Source organism: Sus scrofa, chromosome 3, assembly GCF_054392235.1.
Source record: "Sus scrofa isolate SSC_HxYL_T2T_F1_AM1 chromosome 3, Sscrofa_HxYL_maternal_Yorkshire_Landrace_v2.0, whole genome shotgun sequence".
Lineage (NCBI taxonomy): Eukaryota > Metazoa > Chordata > Mammalia > Artiodactyla > Suidae > Sus > Sus scrofa.
In genome coordinates, this window is record NC_139385.1 from 102,520,754 (window position 1) to 102,543,735 (window position 22,982).

Here is a 22,982-nt window from a genome sequence, read left to right on the forward strand (position 1 = left end):
CAAAATAAAGATGAGGGATTTAACAATTATGATAATGAAAATCTAAGAAACTTAGAGAACTTCATGATAATATTGCACTCTTTAATGTAGCCAAAGGTTGGAAAATAGTATAGGGAGCTTTCTTCCAAGAATGAAGGAATTTTAAAGTTATCTATAGGTGAGGATTTTTGACATGATCTTATCAAGAATCCTTCTTTTGCAGATAAAAATATGAGGAACAAAGATAAACTACTTACTGAAGGTGACATAATTAGTGGATGGCAGACCTAGAGACACAACCCAATTTTCCCTGCCATTCCTTCCCATAGTAAAAATGAAGGTGTGAAGTAAATAACATAGTTTATAGTCTTGCAGCAAAACAGCTGTCATCTTTTATTAAATGTATCTCTTAGTGGTTATATAAAGACTTTGTAAAAATGGTAGATTTCAAAGAAGTATTTGTTTGGCTAACTACTGATCTCCACACTCTTTCCCCAAATACACACTCTTTTTTCTCTGTTCTATGCCTCAAGCTGGGATTTTCTCTAACCTGTCTTGGAGGTAAAATCTTAAGAGACACCCCAACTCATACACTGGTAGGTTGTGACTTCATACACATTAGTATCATGAAACATGTTTTGATATCCCAAAAGAAAAAAGAAATCTCAAAAGGGATTCAGATAATACGTTGGTAGGTTTCCTCATCTTGGACTAGACTGAGGAAAACTTAGATGTTTACTTTGTCTACTTCCATCTGCTATTAATAAATTTTGGCTATAGAGTCACCAGAAAACCCAGTGAATATCAGTGACTAGAGGGCACTTATCCCATAGCATAAATTCTGTTGAAAAGAACTGACACTATTACTAAGTTGTATTTATTCTTGCCTGGCTTTTACCTTTGATGCGAAACAAATAGCAGGCATGGGCCAAATCATAGGCTCAGATCTTGATGTTCTTCAAGAAGTTTCAATCTAGCTCCACATAATATCACGGGCAGGATAATTTAAAGAAAGTTCACTAGACAGATGGTCTGGAGACCTAGACTCTGCTCTTAAATAATTGTGGCCTTGGAAACCTCATCTAACTGCTCAGGTTGTTTGTTTGTGGATGGCTCAGTGAACTTCTACATGTCTCGTGTCTCTTCTAGTTCTATAATCCTTTAAAATAGCATTAACCTGTCAAGCTGAATGACTTATTAACTATGGTCATTCAGCCCCACTGTGCCTCTGTTTTACTATCTGCAGATCACTAGAGGAGGCTATGGGAAGGACACTAGAATGGACATGGAAGACCTCAAGATCTCAGTCTTAATTTCACTCCTTGCTGCCCCTGAGACTTATAATAATACCCTCAACTTTTCTAAATCTGCTTTTTTAACTAAAAAATAATATATCTCAGTGGCTTAAATAATATGGTAAGAATCAAGTGTAAAATTACATGTAGGTGATAAAACCCTACAAAACAGAAGGGGTAATTGTCTTTGAAATAGAAACAATGTTGTGGGCTTTCTTTAAAATGTTTTAAATAGTGCTCAATATCTTAGTCTTCTTGGACTGTTCTGGCAAAATGCCATGGGCTGGGTGGCTTAAACAATAGACATTTCTGAGAAGTCCAAAGTCAAGTTTCTGGCCGATTTGGCTTCAAGGTGAGAGCTCTCTCCCTGGCCTGGAGATGGCCACCTTCTCTCTATGTCCTCATGTGATGGAGAAAAAGAACTCCAATGTCTCTTCTTGTTCTTATGAGAGTCTGAATCCTGTCATAGGTACTCCACCCACATGACTTCATCTAGGCCTAATCGCCTCACAATGTCCCAGTCCACATAGTATCACATCAGGGGGTTGGGCTTTCAACGTGTGAACATTCAGTCCATAACACTCACATTAATGCTGGGAGAAAGATGTTAGTACCAGTGAGACATATTTTGACAATCCCATGGGAGAAAGTTATCTCAAAAGGAATTCAGATAATTAATGGCTTGAATGGCTGTAATTTTGTCTTGAAAATTTTGACAAGGGGACAAATAACTCAAATTCAAAATTTAATTTTTTACAGTTTAAACCAGCTTCCTTTACCAATTCCGTATGTTTTAAAATATCCTTGAGAATGTGAGCTCTCAAAGGCATTGTAGAGATTCTCTAGACCATCTCCTCACTTTGTAAGTAGAGGTGGTAAGATCACAAGAAGCTACGTGTTTTAGCAAACTGCTGACTATGGATGAGTCCAGTACCAAATTGACCTATATCATGCTTTTAGTACCAGCCCATTTCAGTATCTCTAGGTAAAAGTACAGGGTATTGTTTTGAGATCTCACCATGACTTATGCAGAAAGTGTGTAAGAATTCCTAACATTGTGATCATTCTGTAGAACAAGCTAAAAATCATGACAAAGAACAACTTTTACAGCCCCTTCTTTTAGAGGCAGGGACACTAAGTAGTAAAGTTGCTAGCTAAAGGTGACGTTAGCTGGGAGGCAGTATAATGCAGGGGAAAATGTATAGACCTTGAGTAGGTCAGATCTAGGATGGAATGCATTTCTATCACATTTTTAGCTGTGTGACCTTGGGACAGGTCATTTTAGCTTTTTGGGTATTTGGTTCTACATCTAAAAAATGATGATAATATAAAGATGAAATAATAAATGAAGTGTCTGGTGCATTTACCAACCCCCAACTCTCAGTAGCAAGTTAAGGAACAGCCACAATTCTTAATTCCCTGTCCAGTGCACTCTCCATTACACATCATGTTGCATTGACAACATTGTTTTGAACTGAGAATAATAAGTGCATTTTTTTTTAAAAAAAAAAAACCTGTCTTCTAAAATCAATCTCTTCACATTTTTAATAATGCAAGAAAGGAGCTTGAAGTTGGTCCACAGAGATTTTTATACACCAAAGGGTTATTTTTAATTGGATTTTCTGCCTGTTGTTATGGAAATAGTTGTTTCATAGATGAAGCATTGTGATTTTACTGCAAGATCAAGCCCAGAATGTGGTATAATGATGATATCATCCTTATGCTTCTTTTTCTTGACAAGACACTTTTAAATTAAGAGAAGGGGAGCGAAGCTGCTTCAAAAGCACACATTTCTAAGAAAAAAAAAGATCTGCCCTATAAAAATAGCTTAAAATGATATATACTCTTTTCAAAGATCAAAACTAAGAATGGCCCTAGCTGCTGGTAGGATGCTAAGATTCTGCAGTTTTTAAACACTTCTTTCTTCACTGTTGAAACTAGAAAGAGTTCCTTTGATCCTGGAACTTGCTTTCAACATTTGGTCTCAAAGCATTTTTGCAGTTGTTGAACTAACAGGCTTCCTCTAGTTATTTAGTGATCAATCTCCCCAAACAGTTCTATCTAGACTCATTTTTATTCATGTATCCAGATGTAATTTAACTTCTCTAAAGAAACAAAAAGAGATGATTTCTAATCTTAATGATGGTTCTGTTTAAAGACAGGAGGCCATTCATCCTGTAAATTTTAGCTTGTGTCACTGGCTTGGTTTAAGCCTCAGAGAAACCCCAACCAAGGAAGATATAATTGGTATCATCAATAAAATTCTAAGAAAGAAATCAGGGGACTGGATAGCCTGCTGTATTGAAAGCAAACAATGATCTATGTTTTGATGGGTGACTGAGATTTTTTTCTAGTGCTTTGTTCCTTTATTTATTTATATTTCTTCCTCCTTTTTTCTCTCCTTCCCCTTGGCCTTTTCATACATCGTCCTATGATCCTTGGACATTGGCCAAACGTTTGGTTGTTTAAATTTGGTTGAAGAAATTATAAACCTCACTCTGATCTTGAGTTAGTTGAAAGTCATGGAACTCAACTCGATGTCATGTCTTTAACTATTTTAGCATATCAAAAATTTAAATACCTAGAAAGTGTGGTGAAATACATCTCTCAAAAAATGTGTCATTAAATAATTTCATTATTGGAGTTTCCGTTGTGGTTTAGCAGTAATGAATCCGACTTGTATCCATGAGGATGCAGGTTTGAATTCTGGCTTTGCTCAGTGGTTTAAGAATCTGGCATTACTGAGAGCTGTGGTGTAGATTGCAGATGTGCCTCAGCTACCACATTGCAGTGGCTGTGGTGTAGGCTGGCAGGTGCAGCTCCGATTTGACCCCTAGCCTGGAAACTTACATGTGCCATAGGTATGGCCCTTAAAAAAAAAAAAAAGAGCAGGAAAAAATATTCATTTTTTTAATGAATTGTAAGAGTAGATTATTAGCAGTGCTTGTTTAATTTAATTTTTTTTTTTTTTTTTTTTTTTTTTTTTTTTTTTTTGCCATGGCATGTATCAGCTTGATATAGGACCTCGGTTCCCAGACCAGGGATTGAACCTAGGCCACAGAAGGGAAAGCCCTGAATCCTAACTCTATACCACCACGAGAACTCCCCTAGCAGTGCCTATTTTTTAATTAAAATTTTCCACTTACATTAGAAGTTATTTTTCCCTTGGTTTGTTTGTAAGTGGAAGAGGGACATTTGTCTAACTTTGTCATTTCATAATTTCCCCAAAATGCTTTCTGAAATAATCTGTTTTAAGCCAATTCAAATTCAACTTGCACAGGTTTGTATACATTCACTTGCGGCTACTTTCCCAGTTAGTTATATTTCTTACCCTCCTTCTTTTCGTCCTTTACCTGGCAATCACTTCCCTCTGCTGCTTAATTTCATTGTTTTCCCTCCCACTCAACACTGGGCCCTTTATTGGCAGTGTGCTGCTTCAGTTTACTTCCCAAAAGTCAGTACTTTTTCCTGAACCCACTTTCCGTGCCTCCACTAGGCCTTATTCTTAGACACAACATTCCATAAATTTAAGAACTTGGTTAACATTGGAGGTATGTGATGTAAGAGTGAAGAGCAGCCATCACTCAGTCTAGTACCCAAAGTGGCCTCCCCGCCAGAGTCTAACCAGCCAGGTGCCCTTCACTGAAAATGATTAGCTAATGAGCTGTGGTCAGATCTCTCTCCAAGGTCAGAAGTTTCATGAAGTGCTAGCTACTTCATTAGCAAGAAGGTGATAAGTGCCAAATCAGAGAACTTCTTGGGGGGGACATGTGGTAACTTTGGGAAGCTTCCCAAGGCTGTATTGGCTGTGCCTATTTATGACAACAGGTATATTTGTTTGTCTTCAATCAATGCACAATGTTAAAGAGTCTTCTTAAAGTGTCACACTGGATGTCTGTTAACTTGTCATTTTCTTTGCTTGCTATGACTCTAATGGGCTTGAGAACTGATCCAGCCAATCTCTCCTCTTGTCTCCTTTCTCTCTCTCCTCTTTTTTTCCTTTTTCTCTCTTCTCTCTCCTTCATCTCCCTTGCCTCCCCCCTTTCTTTGTCTTTTTCTCTCACTCTCTGTGAGGTTCATTTGCTTGACTGATTCTGAGTGTCCATAATGACTGTTTGGCATATTCTACAGGCAAAGGTCCCGAGACCCTTTTTGCCGGCTATAACCTCAATGATAACGAATGGCACACAGTGCGTGTGGTTCGCCGAGGAAAAAGTTTAAAGTTAACGGTGGATGATCAACAGGCCATGACAGGTAAAACCCCCTGTCCCCTTTGCTTTTGCTGAAGCTTCAGAAGCCCCCATTTCTTGCAGATGACTTTGAAAACCAAATGAATGACTTGAAGCTGTTAGATGCAGTTCATTTCTTATTCCAGTTCTTCCAGCAACAATTACATTTAATAAGCAGCATTGTTAAGTGTTTCTCCTCTCAAATGAGCAACACTTTTTTGTCATGTTCTTTTGCATTTAATAATTCAAGAAGTTATAATATTTTAATTTTATGGCTTGATAAATATCTTAGGGCTTCATAAAATATTGAAGTTACTGTTTGGATGCCAATTTCTATGTGGTTTCTTTGTTTCTTATATATTTAGGCAATGAATGCAGCAAGTTATACTTTTTAGCTTCTGGGTAAATTGATAGATATCCTGGCATTCTGTCAGGTGAGCTGCATTTTGTTTTAAGTTATAATAGATCATTTGGGGCCAGTTAGCTCCATTGGTTATTCTCTAATGTTAAGAATGTCAAGTTCAATCCCTGATTTGTAGATTCCTAACCGAGGTGAGTCACATAAAGGTCCACCCTGGAGACACAGAGAAACTGAATGAAAAAGGAATCGGAGCACCTTTATTCTCTCTGCTGAAAATAACTTCAAGTACATGACCCACTGGGATCTTAGCTTCGTGTTCTTTTTTAGAGAACATCTCCCTGTTAATTATTTGAGTACAAGGCACAAGGTGGTCCTTAGGCAGCAGAGCAATGTCTGTTCTACATTTGGTCTCAAAGGGGGTTTCCATACTCAGAGATCAGGTAATTGTATCAGTGTGGAAATATCATGCACGAGGTTTTAACTTTTAAGAGGATCATTCCTGGGTTCAAATGAAGCAAACGACCAACTCATAGATCTCTTCCTGTCTTGTATTTTCATTAGCTTGTTATGGCTTTCCAAAACTTTTTTTTTTTTTGTATATGTGGGGGCAACCTTGTTTCAGGATGGTTTGAAGAGTTTTAAAAGGATCAGTTTGGCCTGACACCATAGAAAGTATGGAAAGAGCCCATTAATTTTTCTTTTCTTAAAATTTCTCCAAAGGACTCTAGTGCAGATGGTCTCTGGATTGGCATTTAAAAACCACTGCTATGTTACATCATTTTATTCTCCAAGGAAGAAAATCAACCAGAGAGCCCCTAACATAAGCTGTTTTTCAAAACTGCCAAATGTGAGAAGGCTCTAAAGAAATTGTGTAGACTTAGGCAAGGGAGCCAGGGTTTTTATAGGGGTTGGCAGGAGTGTCAGTTGAAGTCCAGCTAGTTTTGGTCAAGACCAGTTGACCAAAGAGGAATTAATTGTTTCTGTAGATTAGCATCCATTGTTTGGATAATCAGGATTTTATCAAAAGGGGTAGAAATTAACAATTAGAGTTCAAGATCCCTATACAAGCAAGTATGAAGAAATAACTGTGAAGGACACACAGATGTGGGAGAATCACAGTAGGACATCTTTAATCACTTAAATATATCTCAAATCCCACAAAGCCCTATGAAGTAGATAGGATATCTGTATTCTCATTTCATAGATGAGGAACCTGAGGTTCAGAAATGTTAAATGACTTATGTTTCTTTGAAATGCCATGTTACCAGAACTGAGAGAGATCCTAGGTTTATTTTTAAATTTTCTTATTTGTTCACTTTTTTAAATTTGGTTTCTTTTTGCCTTGTGGTTCATTTATTTATATTCATTAATATCCTAATATATATGTGACTCTATGATGGAGTACTTTCCCAGACATAACATGATTTTATGAGGATAATACATACACACATATCAAAATCACATGATAACTGATCATCTAGCATAGCATAAGATATACTAAATGGCTGAATAAATAATTCATGTTCTTGGCTTCAGAAGAGCTTAATGGTTTCAGGAATGGCTTAAAGCAATAGATAATATCTGAACTAGGCTATAAAGAAAGGATAATGCGGATGATAAAATTATGTGGGAGAGCATGCCACACAGGGGAGAATGGCTTGGATGGGGTTAGGCAGACTAATGTTCAGGAGACAGAAAAGGTTTGTCACCATAGGGTGGTTGATGTGGACAGAATGACCTTTGAGGGCCAATAGGTCAGTGCTTCAAAGAGTTGATGTTTCATGGGCTTTCAGGCAGTTGAAAGTGACTCATTTAAGCTTGATGATAAACTGAGAGACTACTTTTTGAGCAAAATGATCAGTGTACTAGATGTTTCAGGATGTCAAATAGTTAAGTCCTGAACTACACTGGATAAAGGAAGTATAGAAACAAAAGACTGGTGTAACGTATTTTTTAAGTCTTCTTTAGAAATAATTTCAGATTTACCAAAAAAATGTCAAAAGTAAAAAAAGTACAGGAGTTCCCATCATGGCTCAGCGATAGTGAATTCCACTGGTGTCCGTGAGGATGCGAGTTCAATCCCTTGCCTAACAGTGGATTAAGGATCTGGTGTTTCCATGAGCTGTGGGGTAGGTCACAGACATGGCTCAGATCCCATATTGCTGTGGCTGTGGTGTAGGCCAGCAGCTGTAGCTCCGATTTGACTCCTAGCCTGGGAACTTTCATATGCTGCATGTATAGCCATAAAAAAGTAAAAAAGTACAGAGAACTTTGGTGAAAGTATACCCTTACTAAAAGTAAAAGCATACTTTAAAAGTATACTTTACAAAAAAGTACTTTTTGATTAAAAGTAAAAGTATACTTTTACTTTGCTTTGACTTTTTTTTTTTTCTTTTTTCTTTTTCCCTGAAAGCAGAGCAATGGAAGTTCTCAGGCCAGGTATCAAATCCAAGCTGAACCTGCTACGTTGCTGCAGAGACAATGCAGGATCCTAACCCGCTGCACCACAGCAGAAACTCCTGCTTTGATATTTTCATTCTCTTTCTCTCATTTTTTTTCTTAATTGATTGAGGATAGGTTACATACTTAATAGCCCTCCACTCTAAATACTGCAGTTTCCATTTTCTAAAAATACTGATATTCATTTGCATAACAGAGTTAAAAACATCTAGTGACAGTATATTTTATCCTCTGTTCTCTCATCCATAGTCCTGTTTTGACAGTTGACCCAATGTTGTCTTGTGTAGCATTTTAACCTTCTGGAGAGCATGTCTTCTAAGGTCAGACATAGCATTTAGTTTTCATATCTCTTTAGCCTCCTTTAATCTAAAACATTTCCATAGCTGTCTTTGTTTTTCATGACATTGATACTTTAGAAATATATACTCTTTCCACCTTTTATCATTGCAGAGTCACTCTTGATGCTTATCTGATCTTGCATCATGACTGAATGCAGGTTTTACATTCTTGGATGAAATACCACAATGTTGATGGTGTGGTCTTCTTACAATATCCCATCTGGAGGCAAAGGACGTCCATGTCCTTGACTCACTATTTGAACACTTGGTCCATGTGTTGTCCAGTATGTTTTCCTCCTTTACAACTAATACAATGTCTGTGGAGAGACATATTAAGATAATAAAAATACCCACTGCTTCACAGAAAATTTGCCCTAAATTATCATACATTGAAGATTTTGCCTGATCCAGTCGTTGACATAGTAATTATTTTCAAACTCCATCACTCTTTCCACATTTATAGTCAGCACTTTGTATTCTACTGTGAACAAGAGCTCTTTCTGTCTTTTGCTTTTCTTTTCTTTCCCTTTTCCTCCCTGTTTCCTTCAGTCCTTTCCTCTCTCCCATCCCCCTTCTCCCCTTCCTTCCTTCTTTCCTTCCTTCTTTTTTTCCTTCCTTTCTTATTGGTATGGACCCACAAGTTTCAGCATTTTCAAATACTTTATAATTACTCTACTTAATTATTTTGGTGCTCAAAACATCCCCATTTGAGCCAGTGTTAATCCCACAAAGTTGGTCTCTGTGATCCTATGACATGCCCCCAGACCAACAATTTTTTTTTTTTTTTTTTTTTTTTTTTTTTTAGCACTTGCTCACTTCCCGGCATAACAGGATATTTCAGGCACAACTTTTACCTACCACACCCCAGCCCTGGAATTGGCCATTTACTTTTCCACTTAGTGGAAAATGATGTGATAGACCCAGATCTAGGTGGTTGGCATGCTCTGTGCTACTGGAGAGTCTGCTCTATGACCCCTTCAGGAGACTAAGATAGGAAATATACTCAAGTGTATACACATATGACTGAAAAAAAATGTGTGTGTGTGTGTATGTATGTATATATATATATATATCTTAACGTGCCTCTCCACATATATACATACATGTAAATTTCATGTTCACATGAACATACATACACACATATTTTAGAAAACATGTACCTTCATATCTACAGCATTGTTTCTTGACTTCTCCTATTCCATGTTTTCATATCCCTTTTTCCAAAGTGGATCTTGCCTCCTAGTGATGTCATTCTCTCATTTGCCTAATCCAGTAATACATCTGCAATAGCTTCAGAATTGCTTAAATTTCCCATACCATCACAAGAAATAAACCAACTAGGAGTTCTGCGGTGGCACAGTGGTAGTAAACACAACTAGTATCCATAAGCACATGGGTTTGATCTCTGGCCTTGATTAGTGGTTTAAGGATCTGGCATTGCCGTGACCTGTGATGTAGGTCACAGACGTGATTTGGATCTGGCATTGCTGTGGCTGTGTTGTAGGCTGGCAGCTGCAGCTCTGATTCAACCCCCAGCCTGGGAATTTCCATATGCTACACATGCAGCCTTAAAAAGCAACAACAACAACAACAACAAAAAATTATGAACAGGGTGTGAAAATGATTATTGTAACAGAAAATTCCAGATATGTTCTCTAAATGAATAGCTGTCTAATTTTTGTTAAAATTTAAGATACATCTTTTGAATTACATAGATTCCTACCAAAGTTCTACATGAATAGTTATATTTACATTAGTTAAGTTGCCTTCTTCAATTCCCAGTGAATACATCCTTCCTTTGTTTCCTGAAATGGTTGTGCATTTATCTCCCAGCAGCAATCATGTTAGGAAGTAGAATTAATAGATATGGATGTAGTTTGCTTATAGATGTAGGAACAAATAAATGATGGGTTCTAAGCAACACTCAGAATTGGCTCTGTTGGGGAATCACTCCTAAGTTAATGTCACATGTGTCCACACTTCTGCTCCTGAACATGGACTGTCTCTTCATGGTGAAATCACCCCTTTCCCCTTGACCTGCTGATATTGGAAACTCTGGCCCATAAGACTTCATTAGGAATTTGTAGGCTATTGGTGGGGTTTAAGGAAAGAGACACTCTTTTAAAATTGCCAACTTTGAAGGCAAATACATTTGTTTAGCATATTTTTTCCAGAAGGTATTTTTAAAATTATAATATGAGTTTTAGTCTACCAACTCAGGTGTGCAAGAAATAGCACATTTATTAATTGTCTTTATATCAATGTAAATCAGACCTTAGGCCTTTCTTCTGGGTTGACAGGATATTTAATCATAATCATGTGGCCCCCACTCCCACCTACACCCTGGATCATGCAGACGCTCCTGTTGACTTCTGTCTGCACTGGTCCTCACCTAAAAGACAGCTCTCTAAGTTTATCCTTTGAATGGTAAGGACCCTGTTGCTGCTGTCCTGAGTTAGGCAGGGGGTCTTTGCAGGCTCCTGCAGCCTAAGAGCTATGGTTCAGGCCACCTACGTTAATCTCATGGAGTCTCTCCAAATCCCTGACCTTAGGCCTGGGAGAGCAGGATGCTGGTAGTTAGCGCACCTATGTTTCACCAATATTCATCTCTCTCCTAGTCAGTGGTATCTCCTCATCTAGTTCAGCCCTCAAATGCATTCAGCTCACTTCTTTATCCTTTCTGCAACACTTTGCAAACCAGGCCTTCAAAAGATCAAAAAAGGCACCATTTTCCAGAAAGTTGTCTTTCATTTTCTGCCAAGAAAAAGCCTTTGAGGCAAAGTTCTACAAGGGACTTGGCTAGTTTCACATAACTGGAGGAAGATCAAAATATAAACTAGCATTTCAGTAAATTAGCCCACCACTTACTCTTTCACAAAACTGCCAAGGTCTTAAAGCAGAAATTACATTGTATCCACTGTATTTCAGGAGCTGAAAAAATTTTCACTTCTGGAAACCAACTTTCTTATTCTCAGAGTTTAAAGCTGAATGGGGATATAAACCAAACAACACTGGTGATTCACCCAAATTACACATTATCCCCCAATACCCCAGCCATCTCTTTCCATCCTCCAGCTCTCAGCATCCTTCTGTTCAGAGCTAAAGACAATGTTTTGGTTCTGTTTTTCACAATAATTTACCTTGGTGAGTTTTCATCAGGGTAATTTGTATTTGGGAAATTATGTTTTGTCAAAGATCTCATGAAAATCAACAGTTCTGAAGAATAAAAAGTCAGCATGGGTTACATAGCATAGAAAAGGTTTCCAAAGATAGCACTGGAACCTTGCCTTTGAGGCTTCAGTTTAGAATGGGACTTTTTCAAACACTCTAGAGGCCGTTTGAAGCGAGCCGTGAATCAGGACAGCTATAGGGATTTCTTATTAAGTTTCACAGCAAGTCTGAAATCACTGAACAGGAAAAAAAAATTAAAGGAAAGCACTGGAGACTCTTTCCACAAAATCCTACATTTGACTTCAAGCTTTAAGTCACAGTTATATATACTGTTGAGTCAAGTATTTGTTGACTTCAGGACGGTGCATACTCAGGCCATTCTTGGAATGAGTGTAACTCGCCTGGGCTGATGGGGGTAAGCAGTTGCCAGCAGAGAAGCCCAGGGAGGGATAGAGTCCCCGGGACTCAAATGAGAAAGGATTCTACACTCTTTATGGATCCCCAGGCGGGGAGTCCTTGGGTTTCAACATATCACTTAGTCTAAAGAATCTGGAATTGTGTGTTTTATATGTGTGTATATGCTAATGTGTGTGTGCCCTCCATTGGGCGCTACTCACTGTACTTCCAGGTACTCAAACCTGAAGGTGGGCATCATCATTACTCTCCTCTTCTCCAACATTCTGTGCATTATTAGTAAATCCTACGTATGATATCGGCAAAATTAGCTTATATTGTCTGTCTTTCCCATTTCTTCTATAAACACTGTACTCAGATTGTCTCCAATGTTACATCCACATCGGTTAAATACACACACACACACACACACACACACACACACACACACACACACGGCTTATGTCTGCTTAAAACCCCTCAACATCTCTTAATCTAACCAGGAGGCACTGGTATCTGACCCCTGGCCCTTTTTCCCATCTCTGAGCACTAGCCTTACTTGATTATGACTCTCCAGCCACACTTTCTAGCTCTTACTCCCCTGAGAGCCTCCGCTTATCTGCTTTTCCTTCTTGAAACCCACCTCCCCATTCCTATTCTCCAGTTCTTAGCATTGCTTTTTCTTTTGTCAGTCTTTCAAATTTAACTTAAAGATCAGCTCAGGCATGGCCCCTGGTCTGTACTTACCAACACAACACCCTGTTCATCAAACTCAGTTCATCAAAACTGGTTTTGTCCGCCTTCCCCCAGTAGACTGCAAATATTGTCAAAACAAAAGCCAAGTCTGTTCCTCTCAACATTATTCCTTAATTGCCTAATACAGCACCTGACTCATACATATTTTATACCACACACTCAGTAACTCTCAGTAACTTTGAGGGAATTAAAAAATGGATCTAAGGCTGGGGAGGGGGGGTCATTTTGTTTGCAGCAAAAATTTAACCCATCTCAGAGCAGGGCCCAACATGAAATAGCAGATCCTGTTATCTGTTTTGTAAAAAGATTTGATTTAGATATTGAGATTTCCTGTTGGAGATAACCATCAAACTGGATGCACCCATACACTTTGATAAGAGGCATTTTGCTAATTCCAAATTTTGCTTTCCACTCTGGAAAAGATACTGCATTTTTAAATGAGTAGGGCCTTAAAAACATTTCCCCTTCAATGTCCTTTATTTTTCCATAATCATTATACATATACAGTAGTAGTGGTGGCTACATAACTGACAGAGGATTAAACACTGGAATAAATACGGGGGAAAAAAGAATTTTTAAGAGGCAGCAGTTAATGTTTTCTTAGTCAGTGGATAATGGCTTTTGGGTGCTAATTCTCCCCCATGAGCCAGTATATCTGCCATTACTGTCAATGCGATTTATATATGCTTATTAAAGAAAGAATAGGCTCTGGAACATGGGTCATAATGATTTTTATTCTAATTGAGCCATGCTTGCTCCAATACTGTTTTACTACTTTTTTTTTTTATCATTTATGCTTGGCATCCATATTCTGTTCCCTTGAGAAAAGAAAACAGGCATTAATGTTATTTTTATCACTGAATTTCTCAGTTCTGCTGAACCAAATGTGCTTCCTTTTTTCAGAACTGCCAAGAACTTGATGATGCAGAGTAATATTTAATTTCAAGAATTAGAAATATTTTTTCTGGATAATTCCTTTATTATCAGTAGGTTCATTAATGGAGCTTTTAAGGAGAAACATGACAGTTTCAGGATCAGAGTAGGTTCACCAAAACTCAGACTTCAATACAATGAAAAAGAAGAAATAATCAACTTAAGGAGATATAAAATCTCTAGTTATTTTTTTCAACTTTGTGTATTCTTCATTCATTTTTTTAGTTACTCAATGAATTTTATTAATTTATAGTTGTGCAATGATCATCATGACCTGATTTTATAGCATTTCCATCCCAGTATTACTGGTGTCTCTAGAGATTTATATTTGAAAATTATCAGAGGCAAATTTTATTTGCTACCAAAGAGATGATTCCACATGGAGTAGTATTGAAGTCATTGAATGAAAGAACTGAAGAAGGGGAAAAAATGATGTCACGGGGGATATCAGAATTGCTGAGGGTTTAATAGCATTTTTGCATGGGATAGACAAGAAAGGGACCTTGTAGGGAGGAGGGAGGAGAGGCAGCTATTTACAGTGGTATTTTTTTGTATTAAAAAAAAAAAAAAAACAGGAGTTCCCATTGTGACTCAGCAGTAACAAACCTGACTAGTATTCGTGAGGATGTGGGTTCAATCCCTGGCCTCTCTTAGTAGGTTAAGGTTCTGGTGTTGCAGTGAGCTGTGGTGTAGGTGGCAGAATCAGCTCGTCAGATTTGAACCCTAGCCTGGGAACTTACAAATGCCATGGGTGAGGCCCTAAAACAAGAAAGAAAAACAAAAACAAAAAAACACTTTTGCAGAGAAGGAATCAGAACAAACTAATATCTGAAAAGAGAATAAGAACGTGTCACTGGATGACAAGGATTGCTGTTGACGGGATAGTAGACTAGTAAAGAGGTGAGGAATTTAGTAGAGTTAAGTACAGCTCAGGGGAGAGGTTTTTACACCAAGGAGTTTGTTATCATTATAATCAATAGTGTGCAGGCAATTTTTCTTGCACAACAAAAAAGTATCTTATCATTTACTTACAGGCATTTCCTTTAAAATGCCTCCTAGAATTTTATCATCTTGATTAAAGAAATGGAAATCTGTCAAACTGGTTGAAGGAGGCCCATGTAGGGGAGTATTCAATCTTCATTACACCCAGGAAGAAGGGTCAGTGCATTTTCTCAGGGGCTGATACTGGTATTGGCTCTAATTAATATTTTCATTAATATCATGGATGATGGGATAGGGTAAGCTCGATAAATTTTCCAATTACGCCAGATTGAGCAGTGAAGCTAGCACCTGGAAGAACTCGATTGCAATTTATTTTTTTTTTTTTTTTTTTTGCTATTTCTTTGGGCCGCTTCTGCGGCATATGGAGGTTCCCAGGCTAGGGGTCGAATCGGAGCTGTAGCCGCCGGCCTACGCCAGAGCCACAGCAACGCGTGATCCGAGCCGCGTCTGCAACCCACACCACAGCTCACCGCAACGCCGGATCGTTAACCCACTGAGCAAGCACAGGGACCGAACCCGCAACCTTATGGTTCCTAGTCGGATTCGTTAACCACTGCGCCACGACGGGAACTCCTCGATTGCAATTTAAATGACCTTTTTGAGTTTCCAAAGAAAATGAATGACAGTTTAATTAGATAAGAACAAGATGCTGGGAACAAATCACTAGCAATGATAGGAATACTTTATGTGGTGCTTTAGAAAACAAGTTCACATCTTTGTTCATCTGACTTCAACCTTGCAGGTATATACAGTGATCCCTCTGGAGGTAAACATGGGACTAGGTTGACTTTTAATGGTGTTGGCAGAGCAAGATGGCAGGAGGAAGAGGGATGGGATTGAGTTGAAGAGTGAGTGACTAAATAAATCAGCAACCAAGCTTCACACTAGGGTGTTTATAGATAACATCTTGTTGTCATGTGGGCTAATTTTACTGGTATTCTCAAAATTGGACATGCCTTGAATCGGTGTGTTGTGTTCAGTTTAGGAATCAAGTACCTAAGTGCAAGGAAAATGGTAGAGGTCCAGAAGAGAAAACCAGAAATTCCATTGTGGTTGGGAGACTAGTTATAGGAAAGACTGGGAATTATTCAGTACAGAAAAAGAAAGGTGAGAAGTACATAATTAACTTCAAACACATTTTCATGGTTCATTATTGGAAGAATAGTCAGCAGCTCTTCATGATTTTTATTGGTCTAGGAAAATATACCATTCTTGTTTTCCTCAAAGAAAATTCTTTGTGAAGACAAAGGTCACTTTACCATGAAGCTGGGATATATCACTTTCTACTAGGATGATTTAGAATAATCATTGCCCCAATCCTTTGTCCCTTTGTAATTTCTATTTTTTCCCTCCTTCCTTTTCCTTTCTCTTCATTCCTCCCTCTTACCCTTTTTTCTCCCTTCGTTCTTCTTTCATTTTTTCCTTCCTTTATTCTTTCTTCTACCTTTAAAAAATTCCACAACTGGGAGTTCCCGTCGTGGTGCAGCAGAAACGAATCCAACTAGGAATCATGAGGTTGCGGGTTCAATCCCTGGCCTTGCTCAGTGGGTTAAGGATCCGGCGTTGCCGTGAGCTGTGGTGTAGGTCGCAGACGTGGCTCGGATCTGGCATTGCTGTGGCTCTGGTGTAGACAGGCAGCAACAGCTCTGATTAGATCCCTAGCCTGGGAACCTGCATATGCCACAGGTGTGGTCCTAAAAGGATAAAAGAAAAAAAAAATCCACAACTGTAGTCCATGAGGATCATTTTTGTTAAGACTAAAATTTAGACAGAGATTAGAACTTGACCTAAGAAATTGTTATTATTTAATTCAGTCTTCCTCTGTAAGGTCATTTCTGTGCTTTTATTCCACATAACTGACTGTCAAGGTGTGTAGATACTTGCATTTTAAAACATGATATTGTTATAGACGTCTACAGTTGAAGGTGCCCTTCTGATGCAGAAAATAATAATACATTATCTTCCCTTTTAGGTCAAATGGCAGGAGATCACACAAGGCTGGAGTTTCATAACATAGAGACTGGTATCATCACGGAACGGCGGTACCTGTCTTCAGTTCCCTCCAACTTCATTGGACACCTGCAGAGCCTGACATTTAATGGGATGGCGTACATTGACTTGTGTAAAAATGGTGACATAGATTATTGTGAGCTCAATGCCAGGTTTGGCTTCAGGAACATCATAGCAGACCCTGTCACCTTCAAGACCAAATCAAGCTATGTTGCCTTAGCTACGCTACAAGCCTACACTTCTATGCATCTTTTTTTCCAGTTCAAGACAACATCTCTAGATGGACTAATTCTATATAACAGTGGGGATGGAAATGACTTTATTGTGGTTGAATTAGTTAAAGGGTGAGTATAGGTCTGGTCAATGACAAAGAAATAAGGCTCTGGGAAAATGAACCTCAATTTCCCAAATTATGCATTAAAAAGAAAGTGGTGGGCTGGAGGGATGGTTTGCAAAGAATGCATTTGTTTCAGTCACTTCTTTGGTATCTTATAAAATTAATAGTGATTCAGCACTGTTTTTTATATTTACCTTTCCATATATAAGGTACAAATAATGTCAAATTCTAATTGATTGTAGGCATTCCATAAATCTTACTCTTCAAGTATGGATTTCCTTATCAGGCACCCAGTAATTCTACAAAAGAATTTCTCCACATTTGTAGGTTAATTTGTGCTAAGTGGCTAATTCATGCAATCAGACTACTTCAATTCCACAAAAATCTCATTTAACCAAAGCTCGAGTCTATGTCAGTTTCTTGAAGAATTTAGAAAGGAAAAGAGCATATGACATTTCCTTGAAGCTGTGATGAAAATTTGATATCTTTTCATTGATTTAGGTATTTATTCATTCAATTGGTGGATATCATTGCACATTCACAATCGACCAGATAATGTGCCACACACTAATTTACATCTATCTATCTATCTATCTATCTATCTATCTATCTATCTATCTATCTATCTATCATCTCTTCCTTGCCGCTTTTGTGCACACTTCGGATTCCACCAACCCAGACCCATATAGATGCATTCAATCAGAGGAGATACAGGTGAACACATACATTTAGCAGAAAAGCACTAGGATGTTTCCTAAGATGACTTTGTGCAAAGGTTCAGGAGAGTCTTTAGGGAAATTACAAAAACCTATGAGTCCGGGAGTGGCTGCCTCAGCTGTGTCATGAGGGATGAGTGCACATCTCCCACATAGAAACAGGCAGTCAAGGTAGAGGAAAGCATGGTTCCCTTTGTTGCTCCTTGAGTTAGGAACCCAAAACAGTATCCACGAAGTTGGGCTTTGATACCTGGCCTCGCTTAGTGGGTTAAGAATCCAGCATTGCTGCAGCTCCTATTTGACCCCTAGCCAGGGAATTTCCATATGCTGCAGGTATGGCCATAAAGAGAAAAATAAAACAGTGATGGGGGGAAGTGGGTCTAAGAAGCAGAGAATTGCCAGTTTAGGTGTAGCGGGCAAAAGACAGAGTGGTAGAAATAGGGAATGAGTAGTGACAGATATTTGTCCTCCAAAGCCATGAAGTAGTATGTAAACCACTGTTTAAAGAATATCTTTCAATACTGCCTGAACTGAAGACAATGAATAATTCTCCTTGTGAAACAGTAGTGTTTCCTAACCTTTTGTTAGTGGAGCTTGTACACCACTCACCATGCTGACTTCTCGCAAGGATGCTGCCACCTGAAAAAGAGATCTTTGGTTGTATTACATAGTTTGACTTCATCAAAAATTCACAAAGTGATGGCACTTTCCCATCTTCCTTGTCTTCCCAGGTACTTACATTACGTGTTTGATTTGGGAAATGGTGCTAACCTCATCAAAGGGAGCTCAAATAAACCTCTCAATGACAATCAGTGGCACAATGTGATGATATCAAGGGACACCAGCAACCTCCACACTGTAAAGATTGACACAAAAATCACAACGCAAATTACTGCGGGAGCCAGAAACTTGGACCTCAAGAGTAAGTGCCCAGAATCAGAGCAACAGGCGGAACCCACGTGGTCCATGATCACGTGGCTCATCCTTTGCTTTGGTGTGTGTGTGTGTGTGTGTGTGTGTGTACCCTCTACAAAGACCAGAATTTCATCTCCAGCGTATAATTAATAATACAACACACAAGCCTCTGTTCCCCCTTTAATGTGGCAGACACATATGTATTTTTAATAGCAGCTCGAGAAATGCAACACCTAAGAATGCATGCATGATTAAAATTTAAAGAATGAGAAAAACGTATCCTTAGTCTTGATAGTAATAAAGAACAGTAGGCATTTGCAAGTTTCTTTAGTCCCAACAGTTTTCAAATTTAGTCCCAATTTGGAGTCAAGGTAACCAGATACCTAGTGAGTTTCTTCTAAAGCTTATTGGTTTTCTTTTCTTGGTGAGGTTTCCTAGATACTTACAGAGCCTCTGACCAACAGGGGTCTGAGGCTGGCTTATAGCCTGGCTCCAAAGGTGGGTAAATCCTTCCCAACCTCCACAGACACCCAGCAGATATGTTCTTTCGCCAGCTGCTAAGAAAGTCGTGACAGACTTTTTCCTTCCTTATTGATACTTGATTTTCAAATGAGCAAGACAAAATGCTTGGACAATATGTCAGTAGTAAAAGAAAATAGCACAAGTTTCTATCTGAACAGGCCTTTGATTCACTAAGAGCATATCTACATATCGCATATTATTTAACATGACAGCAGGCATTGAGCAAGATTGTATTAGCTTTTTATTACGAATGTGGGGAATCTGAGCTTTGAATGGCTTGCCCAGGTTTAACACAACGGCTTCAGCCAAATGTAACCCCAGTTGTGACACAGGGCCCCTCCTCTGCTCCTTCTGCTCTGTTCCCATGCATTCCAAAACCCTGCAGGGATCTTCACGGTCACATTTTTACTTGGCAAGAGCTGTTTCTTTATATTGAGGGGATCTTTCCCTTTGATTTAAAAGGGACTTACATAGGGGAGTTAGGGAACTGGAAAGAGAAAAATCCAACAGAATTCTTTCTAGAGAAAAATGTTCTTTCTAAGGAAGGTGATAGAATAAAGGAAAAGTGTTTCACTTTCTGTAATTGCAGGATATATTTATAATCCCAGTACTATATTTGTCCAACACTTAAAATGTGTGGTAAGGGCTGTCTCCCTTCTCTCAGAGTGGGCCTCTTGTTAACTTCAAAGCGAGCCTGCTTGTGACCGCAAATCTGATAGCTTAGCTCAAAAAGTAAAATGAAATTCAAAGGAAATGTTGTCTAACAGGCTAAACCTCTTTCTTCTCCCTGACTGAAGTGAATGGAGTGCATTTTCCAGTCCTGTTTTGTGAGTGCCCCTGTTTTGGTGGTAAATGCTAAGGAAAGGGAGAGAACGTGACATTGCAGTGCCATGGCCATGCCAGCCCCCAAAGCTAGAGCAAAGTGGGGTCCTCTTCATGCCAGCCCCCAAAGCTAGAGCAAAGTGGGGAGAGAGCGCAAGAGGCATCAATGCACGTCACTAGAAACCATGAACTCAAGGTGGAGACCAGCATGGCTGGAAAAGAAACAGTTGGTGGTTGGTTGAAGTTTGTGACATGCAACAGACCGACTCACTGAGGGAACAGAGAAGTAGCACAAGGCAGTGGGGATATCTCATTGGACAATTAGGGCACTGTCTCCTGAGAAGTAAATATTTGATTATTGTTCATTAAAAAATCAAAGTGAGGTTAAGTGAAGGACATGGTAAAGGATTCTTTCCAGTGGTGGAGAGAACCTTTACAAACCTGAGAAACCTTCAGAGCTGATCTGTATTGAAACATTGAGTGTTTCATGATTCTCAATATAAGAAAGGCTTTATCCATGATGAAAACAAACTATAAATCAAAAATAGCATTTTATATAATATTAAGATACTAAGTATGACATGTTAACTAAGTGCATTTGTGTTTTTTTTAAAAAAAAAAATTTAAATTTTTTTTTTTTTTTTTTTGTCTTTTTGCTATTTCTTGGGCTGCTCCTGCGGCATGTGGAGGTTTCCCAGGCTAGGGGTGGAATCGGAGCCATAGCCACCGGCCTACACCAGAGCCACAGCAACGCAGGATCCGAGCTGCGTCTGCATCCTACACCACAGCTCACGGCAACGCCAGATCGTTAACCCACTGAGCAAGGGCAGGGACCGAACCCGCAACCTCATGGTTCCTAGTCGGATTCGTTAACCACTGCGCCACGATGGGAACTCCCACAATTTAAATTTGAGGTGAATTTTCCAGGTGAATAAAGAGACTCTATACTCATGACTATTCTGCCTTTACCTTAGGAAGTTCCTTCCTGTTTAAAGACTTACCAGATCAGGTCAAAGGGCAAGAGCAAGTTTCTAAATTTAGAGCTTAAGGAACTCTCCTGTGGTGCAGCAGGTTAAGGATCCATCCTCCCCCCTCTGCCAGCCTCCCCCCCCCAAAAGTATAAAATTAGAACTTAAAAATCAAAATCTCAAGCTGTGGACTTTTCAGTTGGACGTGTGATCTAGAGCTGACAATAACCCCATGAGGTTCCCTTGCCACGTGTGTCCCCAACTAGAGAGAGCTTGAAGAAAGAGCGTGGTCACAGGTGGACATCTCCCAGCCTTTCATTGGGTGTGGCTGGGGGTAGGGTGGGTCCTGGTCAGGTGAGGCATATTTACTGAGAGCTCTAAGCTTTGTGCTCAGAGTGGAGCGAATGGCTGTGAAGAGGGTGGCTGTAATGAAAAGCTTTCTGTCCCGAGAAGAAGACTGACATTGAGGGAACAGGTATAGGACAGAGAACAGGATTCCTTGGAGCCACATCAGGGCATTGAGAAGAACCCGGCGTCACCAGGTAGAGTATTACGGGAAGGAATGGTTAAGGGTTAGCTGAAGGACTGAGTGAAGCTGGGCATTGTTTCTCCTTCCCACATGGACGGCCGCTGGAACGAGATGGGGCTTAGTGAAACACGGGAGCATCTTCGGGAACTCTTCACTCTGAATTTAGCAGCGCTGTAAGTCCTTTGCATGCTAGTCCTGTAGGATTCAGTCACTCTAAATTCGGGAACAACGGTGACCTATTTTGGTTTTATTTTATGTATTTTTGTCCTTACAGAATTAACAGAAAATTATTAGACTTATTCTACACTTTGCGTAGAGTTACTGCCACAATCTTTAGTTCCTCTCAGAGTGAGGTCCACCTACTTAACTTTGGCAAAGTCGCTTGGTGGGGTTCCTGACCTGCACATTTCTGTACCCTCTTCAGACAAACTGAGGCAGGGGCAGTGTTTATTTGAGATTGGAAGGTGTGCAGGGAAGGCCAGATGTCTGTGCAGTGTCTATGTAGAGGCCAAATTTAACTCTCTTTTGAATTTTAGTACAAATCCTCGTTGTACTTTTATGTTGGAATTTTACTTTGGTTTGGTTTGCTCAGTCCTGCGCCAAAGTGAGGTCGGTTACTTCCGGGAGCCTATTTTTATTCCTCATGTTACCATACCTCAAAAAGACACTAGAGGGCAGCATAAGGCCGCAAAACCTGCCGTGTGGCAGGCGAAAAGCGGGTAAAAAGCCTCAACAGCTGCCCTAGACCCTGGGATGCCGACTTTGTCTTCCCCCACCTAAAACTCCATAGTTAGCCTTTAGAATGACGCGTGACTTTGTGGCTCTGTTTCGTTGTGTAGACGGAGTTTAAGTGTAGAAATGTGCAAGCTAGGGACCGCTTATCCCACTCCCCAGCAGAAATGGGCAAGAGCCTCAGGATCTTCCTCTCCGGGAAGAGGACTTCCACGCAGATGACCTTGTTTAAATTGTCTTTCATGCCACTGCCACGTTCTCAGGGGGTGGTTTCTCTCCCCGCGGATACAGTTTTGCTTTCATCTCTTTTTCCCAGCTGTTTGTGTTCCATCCCCTCTGGCTATTATGCATAAGCTGCAGCAGGCAGAGAGCAGCTTCAGTTGGTCCTTTGCGGTAATTACCTGGCAGCACATCTTCGCTTACATTCCTTGTGGTACTTCCATGTCCTTCCCCCTTTAGGGAGAGAAAGAATTTGTGGAATTCCTCCTGATACACCTTCTGTGTTCCTGTGCTT

General features: G+C 39.5%; 1 protein-coding gene across 50 annotated transcripts in view; it reads left to right on the plus strand.

Moving 5' to 3' along the window:
• The window catches only part of NRXN1 (neurexin 1), a 1,114,648-nt gene that overhangs the window by 533,738 nt on the left and 557,928 nt on the right, over nucleotides 1-22,982 (plus strand). For all 50 annotated transcript variants that reach the window (XM_021088237.2, XM_085019302.1, XM_085019323.1 and 47 more), the window contains 3 exons: nucleotides 5,406-5,528; nucleotides 16,890-17,271; nucleotides 18,712-18,902. In XM_021088237.2, the coding sequence (XP_020943896.1) occupies nucleotides 5,406-5,528; nucleotides 16,890-17,271; nucleotides 18,712-18,902 (696 nt within the window). The remainder of the gene's footprint in view (nucleotides 1-5,405; nucleotides 5,529-16,889; nucleotides 17,272-18,711; nucleotides 18,903-22,982) is intronic.